Source organism: Alligator mississippiensis, chromosome 8, assembly GCF_030867095.1.
Source record: "Alligator mississippiensis isolate rAllMis1 chromosome 8, rAllMis1, whole genome shotgun sequence".
NCBI lineage: Eukaryota > Metazoa > Chordata > Crocodylia > Alligatoridae > Alligator > Alligator mississippiensis.
The window spans coordinates 25,551,910-25,567,829 of record NC_081831.1 but is presented as its reverse complement, the minus strand read 5'-3'; the positions used below and the strand labels follow the sequence as shown (position 1 = coordinate 25,567,829).

The following is a 15,920-nucleotide window of genomic DNA, read 5'->3' as shown; positions in this document are numbered from 1 at the left end:
CTCCCTCCGGAGGATGGGTACGTATGCTCCAGGATCTGGCCTGAATTTTGGAACCCATTGTCATGCCACTGTAGGCCAATGTATACCTGCATGCAAGCCATGCCCCAGCCTGACCAGCTGTGGGGTTTGCTGCCATGTGTGGTACAGCCCTCTTGGAGGCTGCCTGTGCCTGCATGTGTCTTCTAGCTGTTGTCAGCACCCCTGCGCGTCTGTGACAGAATGTTTGTCCTCCTTTTCACAGTGGCCAACTTTGACCCAAGCACTTTCAGCCTCATGCGCTGTGAGTTCTGCGGGGCTGGCTTCGACACACGGGCAGGGCTCTCCAGCCATGCCCGAGCCCACCTACGGGACTTTGGCATCACCAACTGGGAACTCACCATCTCGCCTATCAACATCCTGAAGGAGCTGCTGGCCAATTCCTCCGAGCACCCCATGCTGCAGGCTGCAGCAGGAGTGGAGCCATCGTCCCCAAGCTGCGAGAGGGAGGCGCACGGATTTGGACCCCGCAAGAGCATGACGCCCATGTCCGAGTGCAGCATTCCCCGGTCACCGCTGTCTCCATTCCCGCCTTCCTGGGGAGACGAGTCCCTGCAGTCCTACAGAGACGGTAAGATTCTCCTGAGCTCACCTGAGAGCCGCAGGGTCTGCCCTCTTAGTCTAGGGCTAGGTTCTCCCTCCTGTCCACTGGGCAGAGGAGTCTGCTCGGCACAAGCAAGGGCACCAGGATTGGGTCCCTTGTTAGTCTCCAACGGTGCCTTGTTCCTCCATCTCACCTTCCACGCAGCCTGTACTGTGCCAGTGAAACCTGACACTGGCTGTCGCAAGCAAGCAGAGCTGTGATGGCAGAACAGGAGATAAGAGCCAGCTTTCGCTTTAGCGCGGCCACCTTTAGGACAGCTCCTGTGGGCTGCCAGCTGTGGCTGAAGGGGAAGGGGTTTTTCTGTTTTGTTTTGGCTTGTTTTTGCTGTTAAAAAGACCAGACTTCTGCCTGGGAGTGCTACATCTGTCACTGACTGGTGCCTGCAGCCCTGGAGGGTGACATGGCCCTGTTTGTTTCTCACTGGGCAGAGCCTGGCTGAGGAGAAGGGGAGGGCAACGATGCAGCCGTTGGAACTTGTCCAGCACCTCCAGTATCTCTTCCATTGGTAACACACCAGCAGAGTTCTCTGCCACACAAAGAAGACGTGGTCCCTGGCCAGGGAGCTGCATAGTCACCTCTCTGCTGCCTGTCCTCCCTAGAGACAACCCAGCCCTGGGGGACGGGCCTATAACTAACACCATACAGCACCCCATGTACTGTAGACTGGCCCTGCTTCATGGGCCTCAGTCGCAGGAGCTCAGTCACACCCCATTTGGAAAACAAACTCGATTCTTCAGTGCTATGGGTTGGTGACCAGGGAATGTGGGACTGGAGCTGAATGTAGGGAAGGGCTAGAGCATTAGCAGGGCTGTGCGTGGTAACTTTAATCCTGGCTCGAGGCGGGGGAGGGGGCAGGAACGACAGCTTCTCTTGGGCTGCTCCTCAGATCCAGGCATGTGCCTTGCCTTTCCTTTCCAGTACCCCCTGTCTGAAAGGCAGCGCTATCCTTTTCTTCCTTTTCCTTGACCATTTATCCTCCTGATATGCCTGGCAATGATTGTCACCCCTGTTTTTACACTTGGGGGAACTGAGGTGCAATAACTCTGAATGACATGTCTATGGGCTTTCTGGGAGTCCATGCAGAGCCAGGAGTTGAACCCAGATCTCCCTAGCCTCAGTCCAGGGCCTCAAACACCAAAGCCACCTTTCTTTCTCTTTATCGCCTGGAGTAGATGCAGGCTGTGGATAGCTTGCCCCAGCCACTTTCCTGTGCCCCTCAGTACAGAAGCTGAGTGTACCATGACCCCTTCTTTGGACACCCCATTCTGCCCTCTGCAGAATTCTGAGGCCTTGCCAGCCAGCTTTCTAGCAAGGGAGAAATCAGTGCGACTGGGCCTGGATCTGTCCTATGTGTAACTTGCTTTGTTTACATGCACACATCAGTTCTGGAACAGAGGCAGCCACAAACAGCACACAGGCCATCCCTCTTTCCACCAACCCCAGCACACAAAATGGTGTTGCATTCCCAGGAAACTGCTGTGGCCCAAGAAGAGCCTTGAAATGCAGAGAATAAAGCAGAGTGAGAATTTTCCCCTGCCCCAGCTTCTCCAAAGACCTGCTCCATGGTTCCTTTCTGTATTTGGAGGATGCTTGATGATGACAGTGATAATGAATATCGATGAGTTGTACAAAACACTGACATGGCAAGTTAAATCAAGCTGCAGATGCCTGTCTGGTGCCTGTGCCTTATTGCTGCTCAGGTCCCAGCCACCAGCTTATCACAAACAGTGCCAAGAAGGACATCAAATGCATGCTCTTAAGCAGTTTGGGGGACTTAGAAATGTTGGTGTTTCTGGCTGACATGGTGGCTTAGCCATGTGCCTGGCCTGTCAAGGTGCTGGCTTCAACTTCACCATAAGTCGATGGTGTTCTTTTTGGGAACTTGGTACCCCTGCCCCTTTGTACCTGTGGCCTGGAATTAATAAGTATAAAGAATGGAATGTGCGGCAGTCAGCAGAGTGGTGCAGCAGAAGCCTTTCTATGGCTGATCATTCTTGACAAGGAGAGACTTCAGGGAAATGGGCTGGACACTGCTCAGATTCAGGATCCCATTCTCACATACAAGCCACCCTTGTTAGGGCAAGCAGGCATAGGAAGGATAACAGCCCACGTGTCCTGGTCAGAGGAGTGGATTGGCTGTCAACATAGTCTTTGTCCTTACAAACCACCCTTCAGCATGTGGCCCAGGCCCAGTGCCTCTGTCTCAGGACTTGGTTTTACTCTGTATGCCTGTTGGGCTCTTTGCCACGGAGTACAGCACCCCTGAGAACATCACACACCCTCTGCCCTTTTATTCAGGGGAAACAACTGCAGAGGACAGCAGCACCCAGAAGAAATTACAAAGCTTCCACACTCCCATTTGCTTTGTGCTGCTTCTGTGCTGCCAGTTTGTCATGGCCCAGGTCAGGCTGACTCAGTGATCAGGCACGGGTCTTTCTGCAGAAAGTTGCATCTCCTGCCTTCCCAGCAACTTGGCTATATCCTGCTCTGTGCCTGCTGAAGCACTCTCTACTTAGAGCATAACGTTCCAGGTTTGCTCAAGAAAGCTGCTGCTGTAGTCAGGACAAGTTAAAAAGCCCATGGGGCCTTTGCATGCTGGGGATATTCCATTCAATTCCCCTTACATGTATCAGAAGCTACCAAAAAGCCAATTTCACAAAGCACTGAAAGAAAACTGCACTCAGGTGTTCATCAGGAAGAATCAGTACAGAAGTGTCTCCCTGTCTTGGACAGCGCCGAGATCCCTCCCAGTGATTAGGGCAGGGCGAGAGGCCGCGTGGAACAGAATCTCCTCCTCTTTCATTTCTTATTTAAACCCTGATCAGATTGTTGGCTCCCGCACAGCCATGGTCAATAGAGAGTGAGCGTGAAGTGATATGACCGCCAGCAAAATCCAATGGCAGGCCCAGTTGCTCTGAAACCAGAGCAGGAGTGTGGAAAATCCTCTAAAATCCATCTCTTGGATTTAAATGTCACCAGCTTTCTTCTGTGTTCTCTCCACCCCAATAATGTGCTGGGGGAGGGGAGTCTCAGGAAAACGAGTTAATCTGGGAAGTTAAAAATAGGGCCAGGCTGTGGTCCCCAAACGGGTACAATAACTAGTACAACCCCACTCCATTACAGGGGGACTAGTCCCCATTCCAGGGTTCAGGGTGAGTGAGGCCCTGAAATCGAAGATATCCCCTGGGTTCTGCAAAAGAGCAGCTCATTCTCCCCGAGTCATGGCACTCGCTCTTTGCATATGGAAATTGTGCCCTGAGAATTTGAGTAAATCTTGTAATTAGTTTGGGGCTAAATGAATTTTTAAATAGCTCCTCCTAGATGCTCAGCGCACTGCGTCGGAACTGGTTCGGTCTCGGGTGATTTTTAGTAATGGAATAACAGACTTGTCCAACTTTCCCCATGGTTAAATCTTGTGCACAGAGTACATTTGCAGGAACCGGGTTGTAATTAAACTGAGCTATTAACAGTTGTCTATACTCATAACAATTAAATGCTAATAGGACGAGGTCAAGAGCAAAAGCAACTGCGCACGTGTGTTTCAGCCAAGCTGGTTTAGAGAGGAATTAAATTAACTCCTGTGTGTTTTCCCATTTATGATGTTCCCCTGGGATTGTTCCATGTCCCAGAAAGGAGTATAGAGCAGAGTTCCAGATTGGGGTTTAGGTGCCACTGAAGAGAGAGCTTTGCTTCCAGGGCCTGGGGTGTTAAGTAAACCCTTCTCCTGGCTACACAATTCCTTTACGTCTGTCTTCCATCTGATTGCTACTTTACACTAATTCCTCAAGTGATAAGTAATTTTGTCCAGGCAAAACAAGCTAAAAGAACACTGCAGTGTGTAGCTTAGTGGTTCTCAACCCTTTTTAGATTCCAGGTCCCCTTCGTTAGACTCAAAGGGTCTCTTATAAAATGCCAGCTTTTTCCTTTCACTTGCTATTTTTGACTACAGAAAAATACTAGTGCAATTCTTTGGTTGCAAGGAACACAGGCAGACCACAGTGGGGCAGAATGGTTTTGACACTTTGGATTTCTATTTGAAATCTCTCAGTTGATCTTGTGAATCCTATGTAGGTGCTAACTGTGCTAATATTGTACAGTTACTGCATGGCACCCTTAAAAGGAGCTCCTGGCACCCCAGGGTACAACAGCACCCTGGCTGGGAATCATTGGTGTTGCTTTTATAACCCCCAAAGCCAGCAAATTAAGTGCTTTCTACAGCTGCTCCCTTGTACAGGCAGTGTGCTGTATCACGCTATGTAGCGTTGAACTTCTGCCCATAATGTGGCTGACTTTAGCACTCTGAGGCACCTGTTAAGCAGGTGGGGCATAGAGGGCATGGAGCAGTGAGGTGATTTACCAAATGTCCCTGAACTGGTGGCAGTCAGGATTAGATGAAGGCCCCTCCTCTGCTTCTAACCACTAACTCGTGTGGCCTCTTGGGAGTTGCAGTTGCTGTGGGAACCATAGAACTGACTACCCGTGATGCGCTAAGCTTGCCTCTGGGCTACTGTCAGAGCATTAGCACCTGCACTCAGATCTCTCACAACCGCTTCCTGCTTCCTTCCTGTCCAATCCAAGGTGCTGATTGTGAAACTGCTGAATCCTTTCTGGTGTCTCTCTCAAAGCACTTAATAGCTAAGAAAAGCCTGCTGTCAGGCCCACAAATTCCGCCTAGTGGCAGGGCCTGTGTTTCTGGAATGTGCTCCATTTGCCAGAGCCTGCAGCATTTTGCTTCAGGAGCAGATGGAAAGATGTGCATTTTGTTTAGCATTTCATTAATGGTCCTTTCACTTGCATGTGAATTTGCTGCTGCTGCTGCGACAGTGTCAGCTGTCACAGAGTCTGATCAGGAGGAAGCAGCACTGGGTAGAGAGGGCTCAGCTCAGCTCTGCTCTACCCTCTCCACCCTGGGGATCTGGTCTTGCTTTTCTACTAAACGTTCTCCCATCCCAGGTGAGCCTCACTTCATAGCTTCACCTGGCAAGAGAGGCTTATAGGCCACAAAGATCTTGCCTAACGGGATAAATATGGCTATGTTTTCTATTTTTGATATGGCTGAGGTGCTGTAACCAGGATATCCACTGACAGCCACAGATTCTGGAGGAGACTTGGCCTTTATGGAGCAGAGGTTTTTCTGAGCTCTCCTACCCCCTCTCTGGCTTGTTGGCATGATGGACACATGGCAATAGAGGGAATATCACTGAGAGAGAACCAGCTGTCCGGAGCTCTATGCCAGCCCAACCAGAAGGGACGCAGGTTGATGTGGGGTGGAATTCTCTGGCTGGTGCTGTGAAGGAAGCCAGAGCAACAGTCTCTTCCAGCCTTGGAATCTAGGCTACTTATCAGTCACTTAAAAAAATGAGAGAGTGGATGTCCAAATCCTCAGTCAGTCCTCAGCCCCTTGGATCCAAGAGATGATCAGAGCGAGAGCCAGTATGTGGATGGAAGGATGCAAAGCTGCATCCAGGATGGGTTCTGGGGCACTGCCCATGGCTCTGAAGCAACTCTATGCTGTGGAAGGTGACTAGACCCTTCCCTCCTCTCCCTGGGGTGGCAGCCCAAGCATCCTGGATGGATTCCAGCTGAGGAATCATTCAGCCTCCCAGATTCTTTTTCCTGTTTGACTTTCAAGCAGCCGTTGTAGCCTGTGCTTCCCTATTGTGCCCTGTTCCACCTGGCAGGACCGTGCCGGGGTGCTAGGCAACAGGATCTCTGCTCACGGCTCATAAAGCACTTTGAGGATGAAAGGAGCTGGAGGAACACATGCTCTTCTGCTGCTGGGTCTGCGGAGGGCAGCTCAGCCACCTATGGCTTATCCTTTCCATTTGCTCATGGTCTGTGGCCCTCCCAGTCCAGGCCATTCTCCCTGCTCTGTCTTGGGGACCACTCTAGCTGAGCAGGCTGCAGTTCTGCACAGACTCGCACTGTATTCCTCCCCCCACTCCCCCTTCTCCCTTCCATTGAGCGGCCATTTCTACACCTTCTTTATGGACTCTGAATGCAAAGAACAGCCCAGCTGCAGCTCTAAAGACTTCGCTGGTTGTGCCAGAGACATATGCTGACACCTTCCTGATCTGCCCTTGTATAAACGATCCAAGATGCTCATCGTAAGGAAAACGAGGAAGCGGGTGTCATGCTACCCTCAGGCTGCAACACCCCAGCACCACTCTCCTGGGTATTGCTCTGACCTGCAGTGCTCCAGCAGGAACCAGTGGGCATTTATACCGTTCTGTTGGCTTGTGGCCAGCTTGAATAGTCAGTGCAGAGGCAGCCAAGTGAGATTCTGCCCCTGCTTCTGGCAAGCAGCAAAAAGAACTGTGTTCAGGAGATGTGGCAGCTGTTCCAGATTGAGCTGACCATGGTCTGGAGTGAGGGCTTGGAGGAAGCTCCTGCGCTGTGCAGAGAAAGTCCTTAGGTGAAGAGAGTCTTGCACCAGGCTGAACCTGCCTTCTGCATGTCGGCACCAGCCCAGGCAAAGGGACCTTCTGCAGCAGCACGTGCCTTTTCAGAGCTAAGCTGAGGCTGCCCTATTGTTTTTAAGATCCAAAATGTGAGTGGAATAATATGTGAGAGACCCCGATTATAGCTGGTGAAAGTGGGAGAGAGTGAATGTCACCCTTGGCTGGAACGTGAAGCGCTGACCGAGGCTCCAGGCAGGTGCACAGATTTCCTTGTTGGCACCACCTGTGGAGTGCAAGTGCTGCACACCTGTGGAAGGTGCCAGACATGGGTCCCATTCTGCTGCTGCAGCTGGATGTTTTCTCAGCATTGTTCTGCTTGCTGGGTTTCTGACTGGACTCCATGGGGGGTCCTGGCCTGTTCTGGCCAGCGCACTCTCAGCATGGTTCCGTCAATGGCTCACCTGCCTCTTATGCTAAAGGAGTGTCACTCCTGTGTGTGCCTGCCCCAGCCCCCTGTGTGCCCGCTCCTCTGGAGCCTGTGTTGAGGGTCTCTCAACCCTGTGAGGGGTGTTTCTTTGGTGACCCACTTCTGCAGGCTCTGGAGTATCAGCCTGAGAAAAGTGAGTCTTGGCAGTGCGTGCGTGCGTGCGTGCGCGCGCGTGCACTGACAACCCTGCCTCCTCTCTCCAAAGGCTCCATCCTGACCTGCCTCCACCATTTTCCATGATGGCTCTGCCCAATCCAACCTGATTCCTCCCAGATCTCTCCTAAGCCTCCTCCCATTCATGCTGTGCCTGCAGTCTTGGTGTCAGGCTCTCTTGTCCTGCTGTGAGGCTTCACCTGTGTGCTCTCTACAGCTGCAGCAACCAGCTGCTTCCACAGCTTATCCTGTTAAATCAGAGCTGGGTCCATCAGGTGTGCAGCAGTGTAATCAGGTGTGCAGCAGTGTCCCTAGAGCACTAAGATTGGATAGGACACTCCTTAGCTGCCCTCACGCATACATGATTGAGCTCCAGCACCCACTTCACCCTGGAGGGCAGGTTCGGGCTTAGCCATGGCCTAGCTTACCTACTCTTGTGAGGCTTATGGCTGTTGTGTTGCTGTTTTCTGGCCCCAGTTTCCCATACCTCATGTGCAGTGGAACATTTTCTGCTCCTTCTCTCCCTGAGCCTGTGTCCTATCCTCTGTGAGGGCCCAAAAGCTAATCCTGAGTGCAGCGAGCCATCAAGCTGCACTGCTATACCAGCTTCCCCTGGTACATGGTGTGCAGTGACCTTTCATGGCCAGCATACACATATGGCAGCCCTGAATGAGAGGAGGCAGCTGTCTCCTCTGTCAATGGTGCCACTCCCCTCTGAAACCTCCTTCCACTGATTTGGACTCCCAGCACCCAGCAGTTCTGGGATTTGGCACCAGCCACAAAGAGCCCATTAGCTCTCAGTCTGGTCCCAGGCAATGCACTTCCTCCAAGGCCTACGAAAACTAAGGAGATGGAATTGAATCTAATGCAGCTTCTTGGCTGCCTTGTTTCCCAGTGTGCAGAGTCTTATACTGAAGCTCTCCTCCTGCCATTGGCTGGAGGTCTTGGAGGTGTTAGTAATATGATGAGCCCTCTCTTGTTAACAGATGATCTTGAGAAGGCCTCCACTCCTAGTGGCTCCAAGCAGGGTACAGCAAGTGGTGGAAAGTCCCCAGCCCTGCATCAGTTGCTCTAGTAGTTAATTGCTTCACTGTTTAAAAAAAAAAATTTTTTATATTAGTCTGAGTTTGTCTCAGCCCTTAGCTGAATTGCTAAACTGAAGGGCAGTTTGCTGTCAAAAGTCTCCCTCTACAGATAATTGTCAGGAGCACTGAACCATCTGCTTGATTAGCTAACTAGACCACGCTACTTTTAGTCCTTCACTAGAGGGCAGGTTTTTCAGAACACAGATCTTTCCTGCAACTCTTTTCTGACTCTTTCCCAGTTTTTCTTGATCACTTCAGGTATGAACACAAGGGCTGTAGTAGTCTTGTAATGTGTTAGATCAGAGGTGTTCCGTGTACAGCCCAGAGGCCAGATCTTGCTCACGGTAGCTGCTTCGTCTAGCTTGCAGGACTCCTCATGGGCCAGAGAATTTGGAGACTGGGCCTGCCACAGAATCTGGGGCCCTGTTGGTCATGGCCATTGGCAGCAGAGCAAGGGTTGTGTCAGTTCAGCCCCACTTACCCTGTTTCTACATGGCCAGCCACTATTTGCCCTGAGGCCATTTGTTCCACTGCTGCAGCTGCTGCCCCGACTCAGCTACTGCTTACACTTCTGGCCTTGCCATCTCCACTGCTTGCTTTGAAGATCCAACCTACCAGGACTGCACCATTCAGATCCAGCCTGGAGTACAGGGTGAGGTTGACACCCTTGGGTTAGACCATCTAGTAATGGGCTCCCTGATCCCATATCCAGCAGTTATACTACCTTCTTGAATCCTCCTTGATATTTTCCATAACATGGCAATGGGGTTGATGTTTGACTTTCATCTTCCTCAGAGGCATTGAGTATTAACCTCAGCCAAGGCTGGGGATTGTGACTGGACTGTGCCAGTGTTCCTCCTGGGACTCAAGCCCAGAGGTTCCTGGCCAGAAGGTCTTGCCTCTCTGCTCAGCATTTGGGGTTAGGAAGGCATTTTACTGTGTGGCCAGACTGGTACAGGCTGTGACAGTCTTTGCCTTCCTCTGTAGCAGGGGCATAGCCTCTGCCTGGGATCTCTGAAGCATGTATTAACAGCCTTTGCACCAGCATGACTTTGGCCACCATGGTCTCCCTGCTTTCCCTGTGACAGGTTAGGGTGTTATGCCTTGAGTTGTGTCAGGGTTGACTGTAGTTTTGCTAATAGTTTAGAAAATGGTTTTGTATGCAATGGTTTGGATAGGAATGATCCTGCTTCAGGCAGGGGATTGGATTAGATGATATGTGCAGGTTCCTTCCTGCCCCACTTCTCTGTGATTCTATGATAAATGCTGGCAAATGCAAGGTGCTGCACCTCAGGAAGAATAATCAAAAACACAAATACAAAATGAGCAACCCCTGGCTGGATGGTAGTGGGATGATCTGGGCATCTTGGTAGATTGAGGACTCAGTAAGTCTGTAGTGTGGTGCAGCTGCATAAAAGGCAAATGCAGTTATGGTATGCATCAATAAAAGTATTAGGTGCAAGATACAGGAGGTGATAGCGCATCTCTGCTCAGGCCTCATCTAGAGTAATGTGTGCAGTTTTGGGCTCCGCATTTTTTGGTCCAGTGCTAATTTTTATCAGAATGCCATGTTGGAGTGCACAAGCTAAATGACTCATGGGAGTTGTGAGTATATTATATTGGTGCAGTTAAGTTTGTCAACAACAATCAGGCGTGCTTGTTGAGACCTATTCTCTTTCCCAGTCTATTTTAGTGGTTCTCAAACTTTTTTGATTAAAGACCCCTCTCGTTAGACTCAAGGTCCCCTTTGGAAAATGCCAGCTCTGAGCTTTCATTCATTTTTTGATTACAGGAAAATACTAGAGCAATTATACTGTTGCAAAGAACTCTAAAAGACTGCAACAGGACAAAGCATTTTTGACACTAAGGATTCTTAGAGGAAATCTCTGGAATGATCTTGTGAATCATGTGTAGATGTTTTCACACCTAACTGTGTTAACCCACTAGGGGAGTACATCAAGGGCTCGGTGAGCAACTGTTTACCAGGACACCTGAGGGGAAAACCAGGAGTAATGGCCACAAACTCCTAGAAGATCGATTCAAGCTCAACATTAGGAAAAACTTCTTCACAGTTAGGGTGTCCAGACTGTGGAATAAGCTTCCTCCAGAGGTGGTGCAATCACCTACCCTGGGGATCTTCAAGAGGAGACTGGACTGCCACCTTGCTGTGGTCACCTGACCCCCAGTTATCTTTCCTGCTTGGTGCAGGGGGCTGGACCCGATGATCTTCCAAGGTCCCTTCCAGCCTACAATCTATAAATCTATGAATATTGCGTAGCACCTTGCAGCATCCTTAAAATGATCTCACAGATCTGGTGGAGAATCAATCGTCTATTTTGATTGCTTTGTGTTGGGTGTTTGCTCTACCAGTTTCATCCCAGGCCAGTCTTTCTATGGTTTTTGCCCAGGACTGACATCAGTCTGACAAGCCTGTAGTTTCCAAGTCCTTGGATGTATCTTCTTTTATTACTGTCATCACACCAATGGTTTTTTTCCAGCATTCTGGAGCTTCCTTAGTATCCCATGATTGGTTAGAAACCAACATAAATGGGTCTAAAAGCGCCTCAGCTCTTTCTTTGAATGCTCTCAAGGACAAGTTATCCATGTCTGGAGATTTAAAATGCTTAGTTCCTGGTTTTGACCCTTAGTTATTGATAGAGCCAGAAGGCTTGTATCATGGTTAGATACAAATATATACCTGCATCCTTCCAAAGGTAGAACACAAATATTTACTGAATTGTCCTGACCCCTGAATTGTGATTTTTACCATGCCTATTTATTATCAAACATACATTATTGATAAGAGATCATTTGTCATGATACACTTAACAAAGTGCCCCACTGACCAAAATTTTTCACTGATCTGTTTAGCTTCCCTTAGTAGCTGCCTTCGCTTCTAACCTGATAATTTGAACTCCTTTCTGTCAGCGTCTCCCTTTCCCCATCATTTTATGCAATATTAATGCTTCCTTCACTTCTGCTCCTGATGGAGATTATTTTAACCAAAGGAGGCTCTTGTGATTGCAGAGTTCTGGAGGTTTTGGGAGCATCTAACGGATCACTCCTAAACTACTCCCAGTCATCACTCGCTTCCTGAATAGCTTCAGTGCTTTGCATTAGTCATTTCTCATTTCTAGAAGATAACTGTTCTTGCTTCTCTCCTTTCCCTGAAATGCAAGAGCATCCAGCCTAGGGAAGGACACCTTTGCTCTAGTGTACCCTGGAGCAACCCCCAATTGCCATCAGCTGGACCAGAATGCAGCTGCTCTCCTTTTCTTGTTGTTCAGGATTGCTGCTTAAGGTGGGTGCTCTTAAGGTGCACAGGTCCCAGTACTCAATGTTTTCATCTTGAATGAAACAACAGGGCTAACAGTCTGCAGTTCCCAGCATTTCAGTTCTCCTGGATCCTTGCAGCTAGACCTGGTGGGAGACTTCAGAGACCTGAAGTGCAATGCTCTGTGTTGAACTGAATGCTTGCCAGATCCAGTGTGCCATGTTCCACTGCACAAGCAGTGGACGCTGTAGATCTGGACAGGTGCCTTGCTGCTTGCTGCTAACAGGATGGAGGGAAAGGAGACATCAGGAGGCATTACTTTACAGTTAGGGCTGCCAGGCTCTGGAATGGACTCCCAAGTGAGGTGGTGCTCTCCCCTACCTTCTGGGTCTTCAAGAAGAGGCTGGATATATATTTGGCTGGGGTGTTATGACCCAGGCACTCGTTCCTGCCCGGGGCAGGAGGTTGGACCTGATGGTCTGTTTAGGTCCCTTCCAACCCTAAGCACTATGATACTATGACACTATGAAAGAACCACAAAAAACATGGCTTTCCCTGGCCACAGAACAAGGGACTTCACCAGGGCATGGAACGTGTTCCTGCTCTTTTACAAGGCTCTTCAGAGGTTCTGCTTGATCCTCTCCCCAAGCCCCCTCCTGTTTTGCCAACTGCTGTGGACATAGAGCAGCAGTGCATATCCTCATGCCCTCCTCCATAGCTTTTCCGCTGAAACAGTCAGTATTAAGCCTTTGCTAAAGATTTAACAGCAAATTGCGGGCACCCATGTAAGCCACCAGCTCCCACATCTTGTAGCCCTGGGTTGTGAGTTTGCTTGCTTTATCGGCTCTCAAAAGGCACAGGCTGCAGAGCTGCCAGCTCCTGACTAAGTGCGTTCTGACAGCTTTGTCGCAGCCTCCTGAGCTCTGCACATTCCTGACAAATGTGTGCCCTTCCTCAAAATGGCTGCCGCCTCCCATCTCTTGCAGTTGAGGAAAAGCCATGGGCTGCCCACTGTCAAGATGGCCTCCATTTCCCTACAGCCTTTGCAAGGGGTGGGGAAGCCACCCTTAGTAAAGATGGCTGCCTCCTGTTATTCTTTAAATAGGAGTTACTCAGAAGTGTCTCAGTGTTTAGGAAACCAGACAGGAGTAGGGGACCTTTCTTTGAGACCTTTCTGTACCTTCACTTTGAATCGACGTGCGCCAAGGGGAAGGGCTGGTGCCGTGGTGAGGACACGATAGACCGGCTTCCTCTCTCTGTTCTCACAGATTCCATGTGCGACCTTGGGCAAGGTCTCAATCCCCATCTGTCCAATGGAGATAACCACCCTGCCCTGCTCTGTCCCATCAAGTGTTTGGAGCATCCCCTAGAGATGGGAGGTGCTGGGGCACTGTGGTCCTAGAATTGCTTTGGAGAGATTCTACTTGGAAGGTAAAGAGCTTTTTGTTTCTCTAAGTATCTTCATGAGAAGACTTCAGACAGTAGAGTGCCTTTGCAACCTGGCAGAGAAGGGCAGAAAGTGTTCCAATGGCTGGAAGCTGAAGCTCAGTAAATTCAGATGACAAGGAAGAAACAGAAATAATATTTTAACAGTTGATCATCTTCAGCCGTGGACCAACTGAGTGGAGTCTCCATCCGCCTCAGCCTGAGCATGGTCAGAAAAGGTGCTCTCTAGCCAGATGCAGGAGCCTCAGGGTGAAGTTTCCTGACCTGTGCAGCCCAGGTTGTCATGCCAGCGGGAGTTGGCCCTTTCTGGCCTTAAAGCATACGAGAGGCAGGAAGCAAACACACTGGGGAAACATTGCTGCAGTTAATCGCTTGCTGATCTTGTGGAGTTTGACTCCTAGTCATTGAATGCTAGAGGGGTTGGTATTAGATGGGACAGATGGGTTCTTTTCATTATGGGCCCTGTCTAACCAGGACGGTAGTGAGGATATGGCCCCCTGGAGATTAGATGCAGTTCAGATCAGTTGGAACCAACAGGAGATGCCACCTGCACCTTCCCTCCCCAGTAACTCTCTTGATCTCAGTGGTGTCCATTCTTGAGGGGCACTTGTTTGTCAGGGCATGGTCTCCTTGTTTTAGTTCAGGCCAGCTGCTGGCTGCAGTCACACAGTGAAATCCTGGCATTGCATACATCCCTGCACCCTTTCTAGCAAGGCCAGGTGGGACAGAGCTTTGACACAGGCTGGTGGCCTTCTTTCGATGTACAGACCTGTAATCAGCTAATCGGGACATATTGCACAGACTGACATAGGAGCATGGGGAATGGCTTGTGGCTACACGTAGCAGGTAGGGGTCTGATGGGGTAGCATTTGCTTTGCCGTTGCTTTGCTGGTCTCTTCCGTCATGGGCAGTGGTGGCACCTTGTGCCTTGCTGACAGGAACAGTTTCTTCTGGGGGCCAGAATAAGGAAGAGGGGCCTGTGTCACTGGAGCGCAGTGGAAAGTGTTGTTGCATGTCTTGGAGAATAGCTGGTGGTTCCTCAATTCATATGTTGCTTCCTTTCGTAGAGAGCTAGTGCTGTTCTCCAAGGCTTGAAGGATGATGATCTGGGTGGCTGAGCTTGCCTGACTGGGTGTTGGGTGAAGCTCGTACCATTCCACCATGTGTTGTGCACCAGGCCCTGTGCTGAGCCAACCCTTGGGCATTCTGGCACGCTCCCAGCACTCAGTGAGTCCCCCTTGGCCATGCTCCCCAGTAAACCTTTCCAGTCAAGGACAGGGACAGCAATATGGCCCTAGGTGATCGGACAGGCCCTTTCTACCTGCAGAGTCCAGCTGAACGTGGGACCCCAATAACTTGGATACAGTTTCCAGCTAGAAAACTGCACTGTCATCTCCTTTAATCAGCTTTAGCCTCTTGGCTGAAGCTTCAAGCTATTCATTCAAACCTAAGTACGGGCTTCTTTATGATCCTAACCTTCTGGGGGATTGCATACATTGGCAGATCGAAGTCTCAAATGCAGCAGCAGCCCCTAACATCTAAAGGGAGCTTTCTCCAAATCTTTGCAGCTGTTCATGGTTTGTAAGAAATCCATGGTGTGTCACTGGCCAGAAACCAAGGTCCTGCAGTTATCTTGTGTACCCGTTTGTTCACTGGATGTATATCTATATTCGGATACACCTGGTGCCAGAACCTGAAAGCCATCTGGACCAGCCCACCACAGGTGTCCTGTTGTCACCACCTAGCTACAGTGGCACCCCATTGCAAAGCTGGTGGTACCTGCTAGTATGGCTGTCAGTTTGGAAACATCCTAAAATCACCATAGTAGAGAAGATGAGATTGAGAACTGCCTCCTAGGATCATAGGAAAGTAGGACTGGAAGGGACCTCATGAGGTCATCTAGTCCAGTCCCCTGTTCAAGGCAGGATCATCCCTGACTAAGCTATCTGGGTGAAGTGCCCGTCTAACCTGCTCTTGAAAACTTCTGGCTAGCCTGTTTCAGTTCTTGAAAACCCTCCTAGTGAAACACTTATTCCTAATCTCCAACCTAAATTTCCCCTGCTGCAGCTTTAGGCCATTGCTTCTAGTCTTGTCCCCTGTGGCCAAAGAAAAGCCCATCTCCATCTTCTCTGTAATCATCCTTCAGGTGTTTGAAGACTGTTATCAAATACCCCCTCAATCTTCTCTTCTCTATAAATAAACTCAGCTCATTCAGTCTTTCCTCACACATCTTGCTTCAAATCTCAGAACAGTGCTTCTCTGCATCTGCAGATTTTGCCCACAGCATGTTCTAAGACCCTTGTAAAGAACTTGCCCACCTGAGACAGGGCAGACATGGGTTTGCCCCCCTACTGTTTTACCTTGCTGAGGAGTGACCCACATTCTGATACCAGGTCTTGGTTGCAGCATTTTAGCAATCATAGAAAAGTGGGGC

The 15,920-nt window shown here is 49.9% G+C and overlaps 1 protein-coding gene across 11 annotated transcripts in view; it reads left to right on the top strand.

The window, feature by feature from the left end:
- The window catches only part of WIZ (WIZ zinc finger), a 117,913-nt gene that overhangs the window by 79,383 nt on the left and 22,610 nt on the right, over positions 1 to 15,920 (top strand). For all 11 annotated transcript variants that reach the window (XM_059732456.1, XM_059732453.1, XM_059732458.1 and 8 more), the window contains one exon: positions 242 to 607. In XM_059732456.1, coding sequence (XP_059588439.1) covers positions 242 to 607 — 366 coding nt within the window. The remainder of the gene's footprint in view (positions 1 to 241; positions 608 to 15,920) is intronic.